At 40.3% G+C, this 23,367-nt stretch overlaps 2 protein-coding genes across 8 annotated transcripts in view; both read right to left on the bottom strand.

Annotated features, from left to right (window-relative positions):
• Window positions 1–23,367, bottom strand: part of LOC102235520 (homeobox protein Hox-B3a) — a 70,019-nt gene that overhangs the window by 22,516 nt on the left and 24,136 nt on the right. For 2 of the 7 annotated variants that reach the window (XM_023348844.1, XM_023348842.1), the window contains exons 2-3: window positions 10,931–11,019; window positions 9,975–10,352 (exon numbers count right to left, since the gene is read on the bottom strand). The gene's annotated coding sequence lies outside the window, so the exon portion shown is untranslated. Of the gene's footprint in view, window positions 1–3,516; window positions 3,696–7,233; window positions 7,288–9,974; window positions 10,353–10,930; window positions 11,020–20,237; window positions 20,314–23,367 lie in introns of those variants that run through there. The other 5 variants (XM_023348843.1, XM_023348845.1, XM_023348850.1 and 2 more) reach the window with 5 other exon arrangements.
• Window positions 11,677–17,297, bottom strand: LOC102229536 (homeobox protein Hox-B4a-like). Its single transcript, XM_023348854.1, has 2 exons — window positions 14,940–17,297; window positions 11,677–13,549 (listed from the first exon to the last, which is right to left on the bottom strand). The coding sequence occupies exons 1-2, from the start codon at window positions 15,397–15,399 to the stop codon at window positions 13,248–13,250; spliced, it is 762 nt and encodes a 253-aa protein (XP_023204622.1). The 5' UTR covers window positions 15,400–17,297; the 3' UTR covers window positions 11,677–13,247.

The following is a 23,367-nucleotide window of genomic DNA, read 5'->3' on the forward strand; positions in this document are numbered from 1 at the left end:
TTCCCAGGCTTTCTCAGACTGGGATCGATAAAAGGGGCTTTCTGTACGGCTCTTCATTCAGCCCCGACGCTCCGGTTTTACGAGCTTTGAGTCAGTGCCGCCGCAAAGAAGATTATAAATTACCAGAGAAGCTTCACATTGATTTATTTCGGACGGGAGAGTCTTTTCAGCGCGAAGGAGAATTAGGGGAGGTAGCCGACTGGCGCGTGGAGCAAAGGACTTTATATCGGCAAAATCGTAAGATATAATAATAATAACAACAATAATACTAATACTAATACTACTACTACTACTACTACTACTACTAATAATAATAATAATAATAATAATAATAATAATAATAATAATAATAATAATAATAATAATAATAATAATAATAATAATAATAATAAAGGCATGCTGGACCATGATAGCTTGTGCTCCATCTTAAATATCCGGGGTTTTTTTTAATTCAGAGGGTTGCAGATTTAGACCCGAAGCGCATTGTAATTTTATGTTTTAAGACTTTCAATAATTTCTATTAATTTAATTATTTTATATTGTTGTTGTTGATTTTACTACTCAGTTAAACTAGTTTTGTCTGCAGCAGAAGGCTTGGCAGACATTTAACACCGTTCCGATTACTTTTATGGGACTTTTGTGTTTTAGATTCATTTTGTTACGCTACAGTTTAAACGCTCTACTTCGTCTGACTGTGTTTTTGTTGTTTTGCGAATGAAAATCTCCTATTTTATAAGTATTTTTTAGAGTTGGCCATAATATGCAGACAGGAGCAGTCGGAAACCTTAACGTCCCACATTACTGTCAAACCATTTTTGCATAAACCCTTTGACGCGTTTAATTGTCCAAGCAAACCTGCTTTGTTTGTCGGCAGTTATTCCAAAAACTTGACATTTACTCTATTCTTTTGTGTAAATATTGGTTACTTACCTGGACATAATTTAAATTTTCCAAATACTTAAACGGCATCCTATATTTAGCAAATAAACACTTTATATGATTGAAGACAAGTTACAACGTTCATGTTTATATCAAGTCTTTACCGCCTGCTGCAAAGAAGCAGAGAAAGCACCAATAGGTGATTTAATATGTGCAGACAGAAGGTGGAACAGAACAGCGCCACAGCGCAGCAGAAGCACACGACTCTCCGCAAGTTGCCTGAGGAGAATTTGGACCCTGGATATTTTCTCAGAGTAATTTCTCACAGAGTGTAACATGAATACAGGGAGGCCTCTCACAACCTGCTCTCACCGATCAGCCTCTGCTGCAGAAACACAGTACCTGCAGCCCAGCGGCTTGCAATTATTCGAGGTTTTTACACCAACTCCTTGACAAACAACTACCATGTAACAATATACTATTTAGAAACTGACAGGCAATGAGGCAAAAAAACAAACAAAAAAAAAAAACAAAAACAAAAGCCAATTGTCTTCGCTGCTCATTTACGTGCTGCAGTTTTATGAATCAATGCTCCGTTTCCACAATCCTATCCTCAAGACCAGTCCCGAAGAGCAGATATCAAAATCCACAACAAAGTTCGACTTCTCTTTTTGTTTCGCACTTTTAGTGTTTGATAGCGATTGGTCAATATTATTTTTGAGAAGATGTGTTTCTTCTAGCAAGCATAAATATTACAACAGTCATTTCACAGGGAGGGGTAAAAAATGATTTTAATGGAATGTTATGGACCACAGTGTGGGGAATACTGCCGTAGAGTAATATGTAGGATTAAAACACCAGCGCCACCTAGTCCTACTCCGTCCACAGAAATGAGCTAAAATATTGTTTCTGACACCACAGTGAAGAGCAAGAACACGAAGCTCTGCCCTCTTTTCTGCTGCTGTCATTATTATGGGATGGGTCCATCTAATACTTCACTTTACACTGATGCTGTGGGCGAGGAGACAGATGGGGATGTCTGCCTCCCAAATATCACCATCCATCCATCCATCCATCCATCCATCCATCCATCCATCCATCCATCCATCCATCCATCCATCCATCCATCCATCCATCACAAACATTAACAGTTACAGTACTACTACTACTACTACTAATAATAATAATAATAATAATAATAAATAAATAAATAAATAAATATTCGAACCTTTCTGCCTGTGAATTGTTATTTTTTTCCACCATAAACCCATGTGACCTGCTGTTCAGCATCATGTGCTATTCTCTTCGCACCAGCTGTTTTTAAACCCAAACATTACACACCACGGTGAGTTATGGTGAGTAAATTATGTTTACTTCCGCCCCCACCTCACTCTGCTGGCAGGCTAAAAATGGAACCTCACACATGTCTTCAATTTCAAAGCAAAGGGGGGGAAAAAAGTTCTGATTAAAGGCGAAGATGAACGGAACCAGAGATACTGGATGCTGAAACGAATAATGACGACAAGCTCCACTGCAGCAAACATCCGAGGAAAAATGCATGGTGAGAAAAAAGAGGAATGAAACTATAATAGTAGTTAGTTGGGATGGTACAAATACGAAGCAAACGCAATTTAATGAAATGAAATCACCAGTGCGTAGAAATTAAGCAAAATGTCTGAAAAATCAAAATCGCGGTAATTGTTCCGGAAAAGGCCAAACAGCTGACATTTCATCGGACGTTCAGGGGCCTTCCTGCGCTCGTGAAGCTGTGACGCAAAGCGCTATTATCGGTAAAGTCATCCTGGTCCAGCTTGATAGGTTTCATCAGTCTGAGCTAAATACAGAGTTTTTCTTTTGCCAACTGATCTTTTGCGTGAGGTGCGCTAAATTTCAACAAATCTTACTTTAATAGGTCACCACAGTAATTCACGAACAAGAGCTGATTAAGTAAGCCGGAGCAAGGCGGAAATAGGAAAGACCGCGAGTATTAATCAGGAGTAAGAAAAAAAGAAGAAAAAAACCTGTGTGAATAATGGCGGGGGGTGAAGGGGAATGTCAGTAACACAGGAGAAACTGTGGTGGAACAGAGGGAAGGTAAAGGAGGCAGCGGCACTTCATCCTGTCTTCTTCCGCCTCCGTCTGCTGTATCATCGGTCCATCGGCCGTCATTTTCCCTCACCTTCTTCCCTCAGCATTGAGACACATGATTTATCGGGGCTGGTGCCATAAACAACAGAACTCCTTCACAAAATCACAATGGCAGCCGCGGCCGCACGCTGACACCCTGCCTCACTATAAATCAGGAGAAGTAGCTGGCTGGGAGGAAGAAATGAGAGAGAGGAGAGGGAGAGGGAGTGGACAAACTGAAGCGGATAAAGAGATGTAGAGGCAAACAGGAGTTGATGGGAGAAAGATGGAGAAGAACATTCAAGTGCTTCTGAAGATGGAAACAGCCATCGGCTAACATCGCAGTGCTCCCACTTCCCTCCCTCATTGTACGCTGCACGGCTGTATCTCTCCAACCTATAAACAATGGCTGATGATGATGGGTGGGGGGGCGTGATGTGTAAACAACACGACAGCCACATGCACCATGAGAAAACACGGCGAAAGATGAGGATTTGGGGGCATATTTACCACGGTGTTACAACAGCCTGTGATTCACTGAGTGGGAAGCGGGCGAAGGCGGCGCGGCGTAAAGGAGGAAGAAGTGGGCTTTCCCCCCATGCAGTCCCCTTCCTTCCGCAATACTCACGGCGTCCACAGCGACCCGCAAGACACACACCCGTCCAAATTAGTTTTATTGCAGCCTCCTTCTCTCTTTTCTCCTGTTCTCTCTCTCTCTTTCTCTCTCTCTCTCTCTCACTCTGTTGGCGTTTCCCGGTGTCTTCTCTTCTCCCGTCTCTCTCTCTCTCTCTCCCTCTCTCTCTCTCTCTCTCTCTCTCTCTCTCTTCTTCCCTTTCTCTCCACTCTCTGCTGATACAAGGGTCTTGTATTTTTTAAAGGACAGTTGACTTTTTCCACGTCAGACACACACGCACACTTGGAGCAGAGCGACGTTCTGTCCGTTATATTCCTGACGAATCCATATCGGTTCTGCAACCCCTGCATTAATTATTTAATGAAGCACGTGACGTCTTGGCCGTGGCGGGGGTCTGGGTGGGGGTGCTTGTTGGAGGGGGGAAACCATGAGTCTCTCAGGTTCTGGGACCCACGCGGGCCCGTTTAGCTTGGAACAAAAATGAGGAGAAAACAAAAGCAGGGCGCTGATCTGACTTTTTGGTTCCTTATTTTAGGAGTCAGTTCAGTACAGAGTGAGGTACCGCAGGACCGGGCCCATGCACGCAGCGACTGACAAGAAATGAAAAAGGAAATTCTCAATGCTGTGTTCGTTTGTAAAGAAGAAACAATCCTCACTGTCATCTTTTTCAGCTCGTCGTCTCGCAGCCCAGCAGGAGAGTCCAGAGCTCGTCCCGTCAGATCCCACATTCATAACAACAAGCTGCTGGGCTTCTCAGCAGGAGATTGGTACTTTTTTTTTCGAAAACATCTTTTTTTTACTACTAAAATGTTCAAGAAAACGAAAAACCTTTCAGAACATAAAATCAAACAAATCACATCAAAGTGTATGATAACTTCAGCCATCAGGACCTGACAAGAGCTGCGGGAAGAAAACAACCGTCTAAATTTCCAAAACAGAAATAACATTACCTTTAATTATTATTAGGAAATTCGGCATGTTCATAATTTGATGTAGTAGGCTGAAATAAATCACACTTCTTTGTCTGAAAGAAAATATCCCACAAGATCGAGTTTCCATTAACTAGAATAATTCCTACTAGAGTTACGTGTTTTGGGCGAGAACAGAAGACATTTGGTCGGGCAGGTAGCGGGCAGCTAGAGCTTTAAAACGCAGCAGTTCAGCCGAGGAGAAAGTGAAACAAAGACATATTGTCAGATTAACACAGAGAGAGGGACACCGAGGAGGCAGGGGGACCCAGAGGCCGTGCGGGGCGCCAACAATAGAACCTTAGATTCCTTCTGGCGCTGAAGCCACCGGGAGCGGAACAATAGAGCGCAAAGAAAAAATGTCGGCACTGAGAGGTTCAACATGTGAGCCGATGCTGGTTGTAGAGGAACAAACCGTTCAAGGTCAAAGCAACGGAAAATTATAAGAAGTGAAAATCTAACAGCGTCATGCGATGCTGCTTCGGTCATCCTAAGTTAGCAAATATGAGCCGCATGAACAATGAAGGCTAATACTGATGAAGAAACAACATATATTATTTTAGATTTGGTCTTCTGTCTGGTCTAAATATTTTAAAGAAAGTTGTGGAAAATGAAAAAAGAATGAAAACAGAAAGAGTGATTCTAGACTAACAGGCTCATATGATTTTTAGAATTATAATATATTTTATATAAAGAGCCGCTGTGATGTCATTTTAATGGTGGACATAAATGATCACAATCACATTGGTAAACTATCTATCCATCTATCTATCTATCTATCTATCTATCTATCTATCTATCTATCTATCTATCTATCTATCTATCTATCTATCTATCTATCTATCTATCTATCTATCTATCTATCTATCTATCTATCTATCTATCTATCATTATTAGATTTTATACATTGCGTACGACTGACATTTCCTAACGATTATACTTTCTTTCTTTCCTCCTTTCTTTCTTTCTTTCTCTTTCTTTCTTTCTTTCTTTCTTTCTTTCTTTCTTTCTTTCTTTCTTTCTTTCTTCTTTTCTTTTCTTTTTCTCTTCTTCTCTTTCTCTCTCTTTTCTTTCTTTCTTTTCTTTCTCTCTTTCTCTTCTTTTTTTTTTTCTCTTCTTTTTTTTTTTTTCTCTTTTCTTCTTCTTTTCTTTTCTTTTTTTTTCTTTCTTTCTTCTCTTTCTTTTTTTTTTTTTTTTTTCTTTTTTTCGTCTTTCTTTTTTTTCTTTTCTCTTTCTTTCTTTCTTTCTTCTTTCTTTCTTTTTTTTTTTTTTTTTTTTTTTTTTTCTTTCTTTTTTTTTTTCTTTCTTTCTTTCTTTTTCTTTTTTTTCTTTCCTTTTTTTTTCTTCTCTTCTTATTTCTTTCTTTTCTTTTCTTTTCTTTCTTTTCTTTCTTTCTTCTCTTTCTTTTCTTTTTTTTTTTCTCTTTTTTCTTTTCTTTTGCTTTCTTTTTCTCTTCTTTCTTTTCTCTTTCTTTCTTTCTCTTTCTTTTCTTTCTTTCTTTCTTCTTTCTTTTCTTTCTTCTTTCTTTCTTTCTTTCTCTTTTCTCTTCTTTCTTTCTTTTCTTTTCTTCTTTCTTTCTTTCTTTCTTTCTTTCTTTCTTTCTTTTCTTTCTTCTTTTTCTTTCTTCTTCTTCTTTCTTCTTTCTTTTCTTTCTTTCTTTCTTTCTTTTTCTTTTCTTTCTTCTTTCTTTCTTTCTTCTTCTTTCTTTCTTTCGGGGTTTATTACCGATATAAATTGCTATGTAACATAGATTCTTTTTAAATTTATCTTGAGGAGGAAAAACGGGAGAAGCGGTTGAATCTCATCAGGTCGGCAGTTTAACCGCTTCTTCCGTGTCCGTGTGTTTCATGGTCCTGGTCTAAATGCTGATTTGCGGGTCAATAACTGAGGAGGAATTTTAAAATTTAGTGATTTTTAACTTTTTGAAACTTGACAGACAGCGTTCAGTATTTCACTGCAAATTTACATTTCCTGGATTACATGAAGGTCGTTTTTTTGTTGCCTTTAGTTAAGTCAGTGTTTCACATTGCTGATTAAAAAAGAGCTCTTAAATGGAATTTCTTTTGCAATATTTTTATTTTATGTTTTGAAGAATTTCTTAACAGCTGTAAATACGGTACATCTTTATGAGGTCTCCATGCTCAAACTTATTCATTATAATTAAAAAGTCATGGTGTGCTGCAAAACCTGAGTGAAGAGACGGTTTATCCTGTAACAGCAGGACTTGTAGAGGCCTAATGCTCCACTATTAGTCAGAAAGGCCTCAGAACAACAGAGAACAACTGAACTCACTTCCAGCCGGTATCAGTAGGAAACTGTAGAGCCCGTCGTCAAATTACAATTCCACGTCCATCATCAGTACGAGTATTCTCGTGGATTGAGTGAAGAATATTATTACGAGAAAGTAATGCGGTGAAATGTAAATACTAACCCGCTAACGGGCCAAGACAAAATCACAAAAAATACCTGAAAATCAGACCTAAGTGAAATGAGCTGCTGTGATTTAATTAGGGTTTATTTCTCAGGTGTTTTGGGTGGCAGGTTCCTGATTTTGCCCCATAATTCTCTAAAATACCGCATTCATGACTCTGATCTAGAAATCGCGCTGTAGTGCAATGAACACACCTGAAATAAATACACGGCGCAGGTTCTGGAAGGTAAGAGCAGGTCAGCAGGATTAAAAGGTGCTTCGTGCTGAAACACAGGAAAGTTAGAAAGTTAGAAAGTCTTCAGTTATTTACGGGGATCTGGTGAGGAATTACTTAGTTATATCAGCTGACCTTTTAAACTCCTTAATCACTTAGAAATATTGACAACTAGAGAAAGCTCAACAGCGCGTTCACTTCAAAGAAACTGTGCGCGCGCATGCTGCACTTGGCAGCCATTATCTGGCTCTGGCTTTTAAATACTTAATGAATGGTACACACACACACACACACACGCACGCACGCACGCACACACACACACACACACACACACACACACACACACACACACTACACTGTTGTTGCCATATATCTCCAGTGTAGACCTCCTCCTGCAGCTCGCATGCCTGTACTGTGACCTCCACAGCTCTCTGCTCTCTCCAGAATAATAAATTTCTCTGACACCACGGATGCAACGAGCCAAAGTGAAAAAAAAAAAAGTGCGGGCGATTTGTCTGATAATTAGCAAACCACTACGAGACTCTCTGGGCCAAAGATCAGTGTTCGTCCCAGTCTTGAATTCATAATGCCTACCTAGACCCCCATGTATTCCCTGTAGCTGTGTTCTCATTACTCTTAGGACAATTGGTGTGCGTCCTGTGAGTTCCTGCGGTCTGCAGCTTATTTCGAAAAGCTGCTGTTGAAACATCAGTCTCGTCATTTGGACCAGATCAGGCAGAACGCGCACTCCCATCACCTGACAGCTGACGTTCTGCCTCGTTCCTTCACGTAACAGTTAACTGAGATTTCTCTTGAAGTTTTTGGAGCTGGTTGACTCCATTGCATGGATCCAAACATGCAATGTTTCTCTATTATTTTGATTTAGGTAAATTCACCTAAATCAAAATACGGATGGATCCATCCATCCATCCATCCATCCATCCATCCATCCATCCGCTATCCTTATGAGTTCGCTATGAGCTGGTGCCCATGTCTCCAGCGGCCAAAGGATGAGAGGCGGACTCAGTCTGGACAGATCTGGACAGTCCATCTCAGGGTAACGTAACCTATGCTAATAAATCAATGTTATTTAAAGTAAATCTGCTGCTGGTCTGGTGCCTTGACTTAGTTGTTAACTGGCTGGGGACTGGTGTAGTTCTGTAAAACAAAGTACAGCATAAATAAAACTTTTTAAACCTCTCTTATAAGACCATATTTTATAAGAGACTTTAACAGAGTGGAATAAATGACTCTCCATTAAACTATCGTCCTTTAGAGTGTAACAAGGCGGATTAGAGGGTCAGGAAGACTGTTCCTCCTGCGAATCTGTTATCCTCAGTCATCTAAGTGATCATCTGAAACTTATAGCATGCATTTACAGTGTCTCATCCATGTGAATATATTATGTCTGTCTGTCTGTCTTCTTGTGTGTGGGCGGAAAGATGCCACGGTCAGCCTGGGTTCCAGTGCTCTGAACTTTGCCTGTTATGACAAACTGGCCTTAGGGCTCCAGAGGTCTGGGAATGTCCGAGGTTGCGGATGGTCCAACAGTCTGGTGAGGTCAAGGGGGACCAGGAGAGGTGGGGGTAGGTAGGCTGTGCGTGCGGGGGAGGTAAGGTAGGAATGGGACAGGGGGGTAACCGCGGGTCAGCCACTGGCTTCAGAGCTCGTAGACCTCATCGGTCAGGAAAACGTGTCCCCTGGTTGAACCTTTTCCGGCCGCTGTTACTGTCACTGCACGATCATTAATGTTTTTCTTCCCATACCTCACGTTTTCACGATCTTCTTCTGTTTTGCGTTCACCACTGATATTTCTACAGTTTGTTTCTCTTTTCTTTGTGTAGCACAGCCTGCGAGCTCCGCAGAGAACCGTTTTGCTTTGTTTTTTCCACTAAGATTGATTTGTGAAGAGGTCAGGCAGCAGTGAGTGTGCTGATAAACAGAAAGTCTGAAAGCTCACAGCAGTCAAATCATTTGGGAGGGCTTATAGATCCTTTGTTTTCCAGCTAAATTGGTTTTAACGTGCAGCTACGAGTTTATATTAACAGAGCCGCTGCATTACTTTAATTGTTGCACTTCCCATTTTAGCCTTTATCCAACTGAACATTTTTATATATATTCTCAGTAAATCAGGGACCCGTTTGCACCTTTTAGGGGAAAACACAAACTAAAAATGCACAACTATGAATTAAGATGTTCAGCATCAGGGTCATGTGGGTTCAAGACAAACCCAAACAGCCACACAAGGCTCAGACTGTCTCTGTGACTGATTCTGGCAGCAGTTTTAAGTGACTTGTTTCCGCATTCAACAACCTACACGAACAAAATCACAGCTCTTGGTTCAAATGAATATGAACAATTCCTAACAATGGAGTATTCATGTGAACAAATGCGAAGAAACAAATGACAGAGCTTCACGCCGTATGTGGTACAAACAAACCAGAAAGACGAAACACATCAACAGGCTCATGGGTAAAACTACATAACGCACTACAGATACCGTCAGCTCTCATTGGCACACACAAAACCACCAACCCATCTACCCCCGACTCATATATACATAAACATTGCGCTACAAATCAAAGGCCCTCCAGGGCAGAGAGGCATTCAGATTTCACCAAACGCTCACAGGACAAGTGAAACTGGAAAACCCCTCAGACTCGGAAAAGCGGGATGCCCAGAGACAGAAAAGCCTCTATGAACTCCCCCCATGTCTCTTACCTTTGTCGCAACTTCCAGTAAACTCAAGGCCATCTTCCGCGCGCTGTGAGGACTCCTGACTGTTTCCTTTCGGGGCTTCAGTTCTTAGCACTAAGGAACAAAACAGTTTATATCATTTTATAGGAAGACAGGCCATTTGTGGGAAGTAAAAATAGTTTGCTGATGATTGGCAAGAGGAGGTGTTTGTGTGCGTGTGTGTGTGTGTGTGTGTGTGTGTGTGTGTGCGCGCACGCGTGTGTGTGTGCAGGGGAAGGAGCTGTGAAGAGGGTGGGGGTGTCAATCCTCCATGTGTCTTGCAAGACGTCTCCTTTTTTTTCCTGTGTCTATGTGCTCTTTGCCCTCCCTCACTTCTGGAGTAAGGGGTCTTGTGTGGAACTGCTGAATGACAATAGAAGAAGAAGAAGAAGCGTTTAAAGGAGAGCAAATGATTAATGATTTGTTCTTGAATAATTCTTGCATTTTTCTTGCGGAGCTGTCCCTTCTGCCTTGGCCAGTACATAATGGCGAGAGACGATCTTACAGATGGTGTGTGTGAGCATCCATTCAGAGAGATAGCAAACGGCAAAGTCCCTCATAATGGTTTAATAATAATAATAATTAATAATAATAATTATTATTATTATTATTATTATTAGTATTATTATTTGATATATAATGTATCTGTTATATTTGTATATAACACACACACACACACATATATATATATATATTGTATATATATACAACAACCGGACAGATTTGCAGGAGGGATTTATATGGCAAGTTGTTCAGGGATAAATCAGCCAACAGAGTATCTTGGAGTCTTCTTTGTGCACGAATGGACCAATTTGTGGGGCACAGTTTTTAGTTTAAAGTTCATCGAGAGGAATGCTATTTTCTCGTTCCCCTCTTCTTGTTCCCTATTTTTCGATACCTGCTCAAAGAAAAGAAAATGAAAATTAATACGAGAGCCGCACCTCCCAAAAGAAGCCATTCGTCTTGTTGATTATCTATTTGGTTGTCAAGGCTTGAGCTATTGCGCCGGCCCACTCCCTTTCCGTAATATCTAAAAGAAAGAAGGAAAGAAAGAAGGAAAACACATGTGCACATAATGCTGGTCAAAATATAGATTGGTGAGAAAAATGTATGAAATTTAAACTTGTTTTAGGGTTAAAGTATCAGATTTTTTATCTTTAAAGCTGGGGGTCTTTGGGAGATGGGGTGAGTGGGGGAGGGAGCTGCACAACCTTTAAAGGACCGATGCAAGCAGCGCATCTGAGCTGCCGTTAAATTAAGGAGAGAAACGGAAGGACGGCTTGTGATTTAAAACGAGATTACAGGACGTAATGTACCAGGATCACTCCTGGCCGGGACAGATTAATCATCGCAGCCTCGTGATTTCTGAAGACAGCTTGCCGTGGCTTTGTAGGCAAAACCAACACCGAGATAATATGTTATTATTTATTGTGTGTCAAGTTCTTCTTCCAGCTGTAAATCCTGATGGAGGGACAAATCCACAGACACCACAAAGGAAAATGAAAAAATAACAAAAATAAATTATAATTTTCCAAAAGAGTTAGATCAGTTAGAGAAAGAATATTTTAAATCCTATTTGACAATGAGGAGAGAACCTTTAAAATACATTAGTTGTTCATATTGTTTTGTAAAAACAGGTGGAAACAATATTTAATTAAAAATAAAAAATAGAAAAACACTAGAAATATTACACGTTCAGTCATTTATTTATATTTTTGGGCTATTTACAAAAAAACTTGACACTAAGGAAAGTGAGAAAGGAACATATAGATTTCCGGGAGGCAACACAGGTTCAACAAATACTATCATTGCGGCTGTGGCACTTGGATTATAACGAAAACAATAGCATTAAAAACATGTTGCAAATTCAGAACGGATAAATAAAAAAAACACAATCAGACACTTTAGAAAAAGGAATATGATTCAATGTACAGAAAAACACGAAATGACGAACAAAAAGAAAGAGAAATCACTTTTTCTTGGCCAATTATCGCCTTGTATCCTAAAACCTCCATCATTTGCAAACAGTTTCATTCCAACATAGAACAAAAGAATAGAGCTTTTGTTGGAAGAAAAAATATACCTCTTCATGTCAGTAAAAGCTTGAAAACCTGTCACTTCATCAACGAGCAAGCGACAACACGATGTCATAAAACATATTTATATTCATATATATTTACACGTGAGGTAATAAGTGATACATTATTTAGTGCTGTGTTTTGTACTATTTGTACGATTTTGGTGTGATCATTAATGTCCAGTGGGAAACGTTTGACCGCATCCATGTTTCATAAGCGCTAGAAAATAATTCTGTATCTCTGCAGCCTTAGTAACATACGAACATGAGCCACTTAAACCTTCCGCATCACTCGCAGCAATGTCAACGCAGAGAACAGCTTTACAATCAATACTGACTTCAAAAATAGCTCTAATAACATGTTCAAAAGCTATATTCTGCCCTCAAGAACAAAAGGAAAGCCGAGTTCAAACTATAGCAACTAACAATCAGACCGGCGGGTCCAGGTTCTGTTTGAGTGCTGCTGGTACGAGCGTGGCTACATGATGCTTTCTACTGCTTTTTATGCATATTTGTGTGTGTGTGTGTGTGTGGGGGGGAGGGGGGGAGGGGGGGGCTATGGCAGAAACGACAGTTCCATTTTTTACAAGTGTGTGAGGGGGTAGTGGTCTGAGAGGGCGGGGTTCTGGGCAGAGCCGCGCGGTTCACCCATTCGCTTTGTACCCCACACAGAAAACATGAAGAATGGCTCTCAGGTTTGGTGTGATTAAACATAGAAGCTAGGATGTTCTCAAAAGAAAAAAAGCTAAAAGAAAGCGTGTTAAAAGCACACACACACACACACCGCTCTAAGCAAAATATGGTAGGTGGGTGGCTCTGTCTAGACGGCAGAAGTATTTAAAGAGGAGAAAAAGTACAGAGAAGATGTTAGGATTCACGGAAATCTATTCGACGAACTGTGTAGCTCTGTGTTTTTAATTCTAACACATGCCTCCCTTTTGGATTCTTGAAGTCAGATTTTACAACCAGACCTCCCACAAAACCCCCACACACAAAGTCACAGGTTTGTTACGGAGCAGTCCGGGCCCTGTGGTCTGCCACGAGTGGAGTTGGTCCTCATTTCAAACGTTAAGTTTTTACTCTGGTCCAAAGTGCACATTCCGGAGAGTTTGTTTCACCACATCTTCAGCCTCCAGTGTGAAAACGGGAGAATACGGACGGCCACAGCTCAAAGAGCCGTGCTATAGAGGCCCGGAAGAGCGGTTCTGAGACGCGGACACAGTCTGAGAGCTTGTGATGCTGTTAGTCCCGGAGCGGACTTTCGTGTTGGGCAGCTTGTGGTCCTTCTTCCATTTCATCCTCCGGTTCTGGAACCAGATCTTTATCTGCCGCTCTGACAGACACAAAGTGTGCGCAATCTCCACTCTACGCCTGCGTGTCAGATAGCGGTTGTAGTGGAACTCCTTCTCTAGCTCCAGAACCTGTTGGCGCGTATAGGCCGTCCGAGAGCGTTTAGGTTCTCCACCAGAGTAGCTGGAATTTACTGTGGAAGAACAAAGGGACGAGGCATTAAAAAGCCAAAAATAAATAAATAAATAAATAAATAAATAAATAAATAAATAAATAAATAAATAAAGAAATAAAGAAATAAATAAAGTTAGAAGGTAGTAAACAAATCAGGCACACGTAAATTGTTGAGAAACGAACAAGACATTTGCAGCAATATTTAACTGGAGTATTGCTGTTAAAAATAAATGAAGTGGTCTAAGAGACAGAAATAAAACAACAGTGACAAGTTCATGTAATGCTTGAAGAAAGGATTTTTTTTTTTTTGTGGTTTGGGTTGTTTCGCGTGATCTGGTTGCCCACATGTTGAGGGACATGCAGATGTTGCCAGGAGACGCGCCGGGCCCGAGGCAGTGACACTCCACATCCAGATGGCGTTGTGTGAGCGCCTGTCTTGCGCGCAGACGCAATGGACGTTTGAATGGTATTTTGTGTCGACTTGTTTAAAAATAAAATAACTTTGTCTGCAACATAAATCAGTCACCCGGAGCTAATACACATTATTTTAGGTGATTTCGTGGGCAAGTGGCACAAACAGGAAGTGTGGATGCTGTTCTCTTTGTTTTCTAGCTAGTGAAAAACAAAGGCGGTGGTTTTGGTGGAGGCGGGGAGAGGAGTGGTGGAGCAGCAGGCATGATGACACAGAATCACTGACTAAGTAATGATTCGACAAATCTGAAAAATTACAGACATCTGTATGCAATGTGACGCGGTGGATTTCTGTCGTTCTGACTGTAAAAACGGAATCGATTTTTTGTAGGACAACAAAAAATAAAAAAACGAATCAAAGGTCTCGTTCGTTCTTCGCAAATATAAGGAATGAACTCATTCTTGTGACTTTGCAAAGCTGATGATACGGATGATGAAGGCTTCGCTTGCAACGCAATAGGCTGCAGCCTGCAGAGAGAATCCACACCAGACTGGAGCTATTCGCTTTCACATTAGTGTTTTACGACCGACTCTATAAACATGAATATTTCATCTGTCATAAAACTTTCCTTTCCTTGGAACAACGAGAGGAACGGAAGGTTGGAGTCCACCGTTTATAAAGCCGCACCACTTAAAGTCGAATTACCAGCGCATAAAAGCTAACTTATGGGCTCGCTCTGGGTTGTCATAAGGCAGAGCAGCCTGAGATCAGACTTCACAAGACACCACAGCTGAGAGGTGTAATAAAAATTTATGGCGGGTGTAATTATATTGACCCTGCAAACAGAGGACCGTAAATCTCAACCCTGCAGCGAGCCCTCTCTTCTGTTGCTAACGGAACATGGGCTCCGACCGTGGACACCAAGCTTTACGCATAGCCAGATCTCCGCTGCAGACAGTGGAAGAGAGAGGGGATAAAGTTCCCGTGCAGCTCTTACCGATGTTTACATGCACCTTCTTCATCCACGGATACACCACCGGGTCCTTCCGGCTGCTGGCGGGGGAAGAAGCGCTTTGGCTGCGAGGCGTTTGACCGCAGGGTGGAGGTGGAGGCGGGCTCGGTGTTACCGAGTCACAGCGGTGGCTCTGCTCCGACACAGGGGTGGTGTGCAGCCCGGTGGGGAGAACAGTGGGACCCTGGGGGGACGTCACTTCTGAAGCGGGTTGTGGTGCACGCTGGCACGGCGTGTACGGCGGCTCGAGTCGGTGTTGGTGATGAGCCGGGTTGTGCTCATTGTGGTAGACAGAGTCTGGCCGGAAAGCGGCAGGGTCCTGCCTCTGGGAGCCGTAATAGTCCGGGGAGTGACTGGGCAAATAGTCGCTTTGTGAGTATTCCTCGCAGGGTGGGAACTTCGGATCCACATAGTTGGAGTTGATCAAATAGGAGCTCATGGCCATTAATTTCAGTCTTTTTCTGAAATTGCACCGGCTTGAAATGAAATATAACTAAAATTTATATGTCATCCCTTTAGTCTTCGGTTATTCCTGTTCACTTAAACCCTCCTTCTTTTCTGTCAAGTGAACAAAGTTGGGATTCCACGTGACGGAAAGCAGCCAATTGCACGCATCTTGGACGGACCCCCGGATAAGGAAATGGAATTAAACATACACTCCGCTCTCGCACGCGCAAGATCATATGACCTCAGTTTTTGATTAGACGCTCTCCCTTTAAGCCTCAATCATTTCCCCTGCTGGCTCCGCGAACCGGTCTGCTCATATTACCAGACCCGGAGCTTGTGAAAGAGGAAGAATCTCAGACCAAAAGCCCAAACAAAAACAAACAAACAAACAAACAAAAAACGCCGATGTTCTTACAACGATTAAAAAAGAGCGACATCTTATTCCTCACAGTGATCTTCAGTCGCTTTTTCTTCTTTTAAGTGCCTAACTAACCAATTCAAGCAGAAAATAAAATACAATAAAACAAGTAGCGGAAGAAATGACTCTGGGGAGTTAATGGCGCCTGCACCTCCCTCTGTGTACATACAGGGTGTGTGCAGAGGCTGTTTGCCAACTTTCTTCCCCCTTCTTCTTCTCATACTCCGCTAATACCGGGGAGTGGGAGAGTGGCCTGGCCGGCTCCTGCACCGCCACCCAGTAGCAGCGTCAGAGATTAATCTGGCGTGTTTAGGATCGATAGAAAATTCATCAAGTAATTCAGGTTCAGCGGCCTCCTAAATCACCAGAAAACCTTTGCATGAGGAACGAGAGTTCAGCATCGGTGTCATTCTTTTAAAACGCGGTTCCACCAGGCACCCAGCCAACAATCAGCCAAACCTCACTTACTGATTCAGTCAGTTTTATATATATATACCTTGCATGAAAAATATTGGAATTAGCTCCAATGACTCCAAACCTCCACGTGTTTTTCTGAGCTTTATACAATCCAGAGACCGTCAAGGTTTAGTTTTCTCCCCTCCGGTGTCAACAGCCTCCCATATCAGCCAAGTACAACACCCCACCAAACACACACAATAAATAGAAATGAAGCATAGCTCATGTTTAATCACAATGGCTATTTATTAAAGTAAAATATGTGTACACAACATACTGCCGATTAAAAGTGAGGACGCTGAGTGGACACACATATACACCTTTAGCCCATATAAAATCATTTGCTTCTAAAATATAAATAATAATAAATAAATAAATATCCATCCATTTTCTGTTCACCCTAGTCCCTAATGGGGTCGGGAGGGTTGCTGGTGCCTAAAATAAATAAATAAATAAATAAATAAATAAATAAATAAATGACAGAATAGCAAATTATCCCTTCGTCATACTTTTAAACATTAAGTAAACAGAACCAAATCAGCTGCTGTATATTTTAGTTATCTAAAATTCCAAATTATTCCAAATTCTCCGTCAAAAGCAAAGTATATTTAGCCCAAAAATGTTCTTACTCTGTTGTCAAAGCTAACAATGGAAAGAGGCCTAATGATTTTTAGAGTTTCACTTTGATTTTGCAAGCATATTCGAACAGGAAGCAGCAGCTTGCAGGTCGTCCAGGTAGCAATGGTGAATCCGTCGTGTGTAAATCCACTATATACTCCCCTAGAAGCGAATTTGTGATGCTGTTAGACATTTGGACACAAATCCGGATCTACAGGGTAGATATAGAAGACATCGACTCTGTAAAGGTGCAGCTTGTATTGTTTTTATAATTTCTGATTTCTCTTCTCTACGTCTGTCATTGACACCAGAGCACGGGACAGCTCTGGTGGAATTTTAATGCTGTTCTAACTTCCTGCAGCTTGAGGCCGTACAATAAGAGCGAGCAGCTATTTGAACATGTTCCTTTTTTTTTTTTTTTTTTTTTTGCTCTGGTGAGAAGAGGACAGCAGGCTGCACAGAATGCTTCAGAACTACTTTGTAAAAAATTCTACATATTTTCCAACGCTATAAATATAACTGATATGAATACATTTAATTTGGTGGGAAGAAGGTATTATTGGATTTTTTTTACTGGTTATTTAACTGGAATTATCTATGATTTATTTAATAATATATAGGATGTTATTAATTGTTCAAACGAATGAATTTTGAGAAGCATGACGAAATGTTTCATTGTTTAAATTCCATGTACTAATGTAAAATATTTTTAGCAGATGACACGACAGGCTTATTAAATACGTATTTCATATATGCTACGAGACGTTGCTATTTTAAAAATAATATTATTAATAATTTGAGTCTGGAAGGAAATTTAGGCCTTTATCAGTCTGGTTTAGTTTTTTGTTTTTTTTCCTTTTGAAAATCTATAACTTCCTTACTAATACGTAGGATGTAGTCTTTCCATTAAAAATGTAATGTGATACAAATATAATGTACATTTATTCAGGCTATTCCTAATCATATTATGCAGTAATTTGGTTAAGGTTACATATGTAACGAATCAAAAATTGCTGAGTCAGAAAAGAATAACTTGGCTCCTGCCATAGCGGCCGCTCTTAAAGAATGAACGCATTTTCTTGAAAGAAAAGACAAATCACTTGGCACGAAGAGAAACTGTAATATCAAAATTGTCCTGAAAGATCGGCCTGGAGAATGGATGGAGCAGAGAGTAAATGGATAAATACCGCTCCGGCGCAGTAAATGCATAGTTGTCTGTCTTGCGAACTCTGATGTAACTGAATTAAAAAGCGATTTTAGGATTCGTTCTTTAAAAAGGCATGTCATGCATAATTGGTTAGTTTGTTCTTTCTTTCTTTTGCTCCAAGTGTTATTTATTTATATAAGAGGAACGTGGTGAATTTCATACATTAGTCGTTTCGTCCTGTGCTTTCCATATAATTAATATCTTGTGTTTTTCTACTCTGTACATCGATTTGGTGACACGAACAGTTGCTCCAAGCTGCGTGCGATCACCAGAGCAAACAACATGTGGATTGTTGAAATGGGAAGGAGTAAAATCTACTGCTTTCTATTCTATTCTATTCTATTCTATTCTATTCTATTCTATTCTATTCTATTCTATTCTATTCTATTCTATTCTATTCTATTCTATTCTATTCTATTCTATTCTCTCATATTTCTTTCACCTTGACCCTCAGTCGAGGGTCATTCCAGGTATCGATCAAGTTATGTTGAATCTAACCACAGGACTCCTTTTTCTCTCTGTCAAGTTTGTCAGCAGAAACCTTTCAGTCCAATGGCAGATCCATTGTTTGCCCCGCAATTTGTAGAGGTCAAAGTACCCAGCAAATATGCAGTCAAACAGGACAACGTTTAGAAAGAACCTCAGGCAAACAAAGTATTCATATAAATTCAAAAATACCTAGTTAAATTAATACACTTATATTTCTTAATTTATATAACAATATAAATTAATTTCCTTATATATATATATATATATATATATATATATATATATATATATATATATATATATATATATATATATATATGAACGGTAATAGTGATTTGTCATTGTGCACGGGGGCATTTATTTTCATAGCCAGTACTCTGTCCATAAGATAAAATAATCTATACTCTAGTTAAATTGTGTAATTCAAGAAGAACGTCGATATTTTTTCGGGACAAAGCAAAAGGCAACATTTTCAAAATGGCCAGAGGCCTATGCATATGTCTTTTAATAAGAAAAAAGAAAAAACAAGATAAAAAACTGAAAATAATAGCAAAGCAAAGGAGAACCCATTTAATAATGTGTTTGTTTGAAAAACGTAAATATCTATATGAACGAAGGAATTTTTAAGACATTGTTGAGGGCCGCAACGAGGAAATGAATCGGAGCATATTGAAGGGTTAAAGGAGCCATTATCTGCAGCCCGCGGTCTTGTCAATGTTTTGAAATATTACGAATGTGAAAAAGCTGCAGAAACAATGAAGAAGTGGAGAAATGTTACTCTCTCTCATTGTGCAGTTTGAAAAATAAACCCTGCTCAGCTCGGTGGTTATTGTTATGTAAAATAAGGAACAGGGGAAAAAAAAGAAGAGTCCGAAGCTAAAAGCTGTGGAGCTGAAACCAGCAGCACTCCCACCATCACCACTGCTCCAACAGGAGAAAGAAAGAACAACCCGCGATTCAATGATCGAAATGTCGTTTTCACAAGACAAGCTGTCACTAAATTACAAGTCATGTTAACAACCACTGATGGATATATGAAAAAAAAATGTAAGCTATTTTACAAGAATGCACTCTCAAACATTTTCAGCGAACTGAGAAAAATGAACAAAACCTTGTTAAAAATCATCTATCTATCTATCTATCTATCTATCTATCTATCTATCTATCTATCTATCTATCTATCTATCTATCTATCTATCTATCTATCTATCTATCTATCTATCTATCTATCTATCTATCTACAGCACAGTCTCCTCCTGGCTGAGCTGAAGTAAATAATTAACGCAGACATGGCACTAAAACGGAAATGGTTCTGGAAAACAGAAAGCAAATCCTCCTCAGCCGATAAGACAGAGACTCTGATCAATGAAAAGATGAATCAATAAAAAGGGAACTGGACTGAAAACAGACAGACCGAGGAGGAAGGGAGGTGGGTCTGCACGTGATCTTCCTCTTCCTCTCAGCATGAGCAACGCACCTGCTGCACACACGCGTGCGCACGCGCATACGCGCGCGCACGCCCACACACACACACACACACACACACACACACAAACCGAAATGTAAACGAAGCAGCTCCTTCTTTCATGCAACGTATTTTTGCTCCTTCCAGACTACTCACTCACTCTCTCACTCCGGGGAGGCTCACCTGCTTTCCTCCGTCGCTGCCACCGAATTGATCCATGTTTCTGATCCTGGTTCTGCTCTGTCATGCAGGTTCTTTTTTGTTTCAATTTATGCTACCAACACAATCCTGGACGCCGTCATGTATTTCTGCGTAACAAGACGCGTTTTCCTTCAGTTGTCTCGACTTAAATCCGCGCTTCCCCGCTCTGATCTTCCAGCATTGGGTTCTTCGGTGTGTTTTGTCTTAGACCAGCTTCTAAATCAGTGATAGGTAATAATTAGGAGGCTGCCGTTTCAGAAGATTAGCTCCTTCACGCACGCTTCAGTCCTCTTGGAAAACGAAAATATGACTCTTCGGCAGCATGCTTCACACGGTCCTCTAAGAGCGATTCTTAGATTTAACTGATTTAACGAAAATCTCCCAGGGGGAGGAAGGAACCCGCACAGCCGGACACATTCGCTACCGTCCCACGCCGTCGGTGCGGGAGGATCCGCAGAGATCAGCGCCTGGTGGAAAGTGGAGGCTTTGGGACAGAGGTAGACAGAGCAGAGCGGGGCTGCTGTGAAGACTGTGGTCTCTTTAAGGCTTTAAGTGTGCGGACTCAAGTTTTCAAATTAATCTGCCAGTTTGGCACACTCTTTGTTTAACGCGCGAGGCGTGACGCCCCGCGTCCCTGATCCACATTTTAATGTTGGTGAGACGAGATGACCTCCCGTTCACCCCGAGCAGAGCCAACCTCTCCCCTTTCCTTGTGCCTCACTCACCTCCTCTCTTTTCCACACCCTTTCTTTGACACGTCCACCTCTCTGCACTCCCTTCTGTCCCTCATCCTGTCTTTCTGTCATTTGCTTCCAGACCTTCCCTCTCCCGCTTTCTCTGTCATACCTAATTGAGTTGGAGTCATTACTCCAAGAAAAATGACCCATGGAAGTGAAGGTCTTTTCTTTTTTTCACAGGTTTTATTCTTTTCTTCCACAATCATTTGTCCTTTTTACTTTTGTCGTATAAATATAAATCACTCACCCATGAGCGGTAATACGTGAACCAATCGAAAGACTCGGGAGAAGGCTGTTACAAATCAGTCTGTTGTACGACTTTGTATTCATTTTATCATCAGTAGTGAGCTGCATGCCGACAATGCACAGAGCCAGGATTTGCTAGATTGTCTTTAATGGAAGAATTATTGTCGGAGTAACTGGAACCATGTGTCCACACTTTATTCACGTAATTATATCAGTATTGCTCTAAATGTCACATTTCACCATTATTTTAGCCAAAAACAAACTAATGAAACACCCAGTGCTGTCTTTTTACTAACAGGACTACTCGGCCCAGCTTCCATTTTTTAACAAAAATGATGTAAAAGGGATATAATTTGTAATATTCCAACTTCACACATTTCACAAATATTTTAACAAAACATTGCCTTTAAAAATTATTCATACCATTTTAAACAGTCAATGGAAATGCATTGATTGCAACAGTTTTCACATTACAGTAATTAAATAATCTTATTCGTGACCAATGGGCTTTATGCACGTTTTGTCTGAATTTCAGATTCATCTTTTGCAGTGACTGGTTAAAGTGCAACATGCAGCAACACTGTTCCGATTTCATCCAAGCAGTCACGTGGTCAGGGGTCAAGAGTATCTGTGAAGACCTGAACTACAGTCTTGGAATTCAGTTCTAAATTGTAACATTTAGTTCCAGGATGATCAGATTGAAATTTGGACTTTGGCTGGACTTCTCAATAAAATAATAATAATAAAATAATAAAAATAATGAGGGCAACAAATATGAAACTGGCCGTGCATATTCACTGTAGTGCTATTCCACTGCAGTGCACCAGTGAAATAGCTGCTTTGTTGGCAAGAGATTGCACCATACCAGTTTGCCTAATGTTACCAGGCAATCTCTTTATTCTGTAAAGGCTGTTAAGTAGTGGAACTTGTTTCTGATGATGTGAGAACCTGTAACTCTCTGATCATTTAAAAAATGCAATACAAAAAAATATATATACATTTATGTATATATATAATAACTGCTCAAATATGAAATAACTAAATGTATGAGTGAGAGAGAGCAAAAGAGTGTGTGCATACGTGCGTCAGTGATTAAATGTGTGTGTGGGGGTGTATTTTTGTATGTCTGTTTGCATGTGGTATAAAATGAAAGTTACCTGTGGTGATCAATTTTGTCCTGTTTTATTGTATTAAATATCTATTTTGTAACCAGTTCTTAACTAGCTGCATATGGAATAAGCTTATGCTATAATCAGTCAAAACACATTTTATGATGACATTTATGTTTGAGCTGTCCCTTTTTAAAAGAGCCTTATTATTATATTTGTACGCAATAAAGTCAAGTCAAGCTTATTTCCTTAGCTACTTTCAGCAACAAGGTAGTCCAAAGTCTTTTTTCCATATAACAATATCATTGAGTCATCAATTATGTATGAAACAAAGAATAAATATTATATTTTGTCCAATGTCATCATCAAAATCATCAAGCAAATACATCAAATATGTTGATCAATGTTCAACTTACTGCTAATCAAAGGCAACTCTGGATTTTTATTTTAGATTTAAAGGAACTCAGTGTTTCAGCTGTTTTACAGTTTTCTGGAAGTTTGTTCCAGATTTGTGGTGCATAGAAGCTGAATGCTGCTTCTCCATGCTTGGTTCTGGTTCTGGATGCAAAGCAGAACCAGAACCAGAAGACCTGAGCGGTCTGGAAGGTTGATGCACCAGCAGCAGAATTTGAATATATTGTGGTGCTAAAGTGTTCAGTGATTTTTAACCTAACAGTATCTTAAAGTCTGTTCTCTCAGTGAAGGACTGATGTTCTCTATCTTCCTGGTTTTAGTCAGAACTCCAGCAGCAGCGTTCTGGACCAGCTGCAGACAGAGGATTGATTTGTTAGTCAGACCTGTGAAGACACTACTGCAGTAATAAATGCAACTAAAGATAAACACCTTGATGAGTTTCTCAAGCTCTTGCTCAGACATTAGTCCTCTATGCCTGAAGATGTTCTTCAGGTGATACAAGGTGAGTAACTTTGGGGTGGAGAAAAGGGAAAAATGCTGGGATTCTTTAGAATACAAATATGTGTCAGAGCAGGGGCTTTATCATGCATAATAAATAAAAATACC

This window comes from Xiphophorus maculatus, chromosome 16 (assembly GCF_002775205.1).
Source record: "Xiphophorus maculatus strain JP 163 A chromosome 16, X_maculatus-5.0-male, whole genome shotgun sequence".
Classification (NCBI taxonomy): Eukaryota; Metazoa; Chordata; class Actinopteri; order Cyprinodontiformes; family Poeciliidae; genus Xiphophorus; species Xiphophorus maculatus.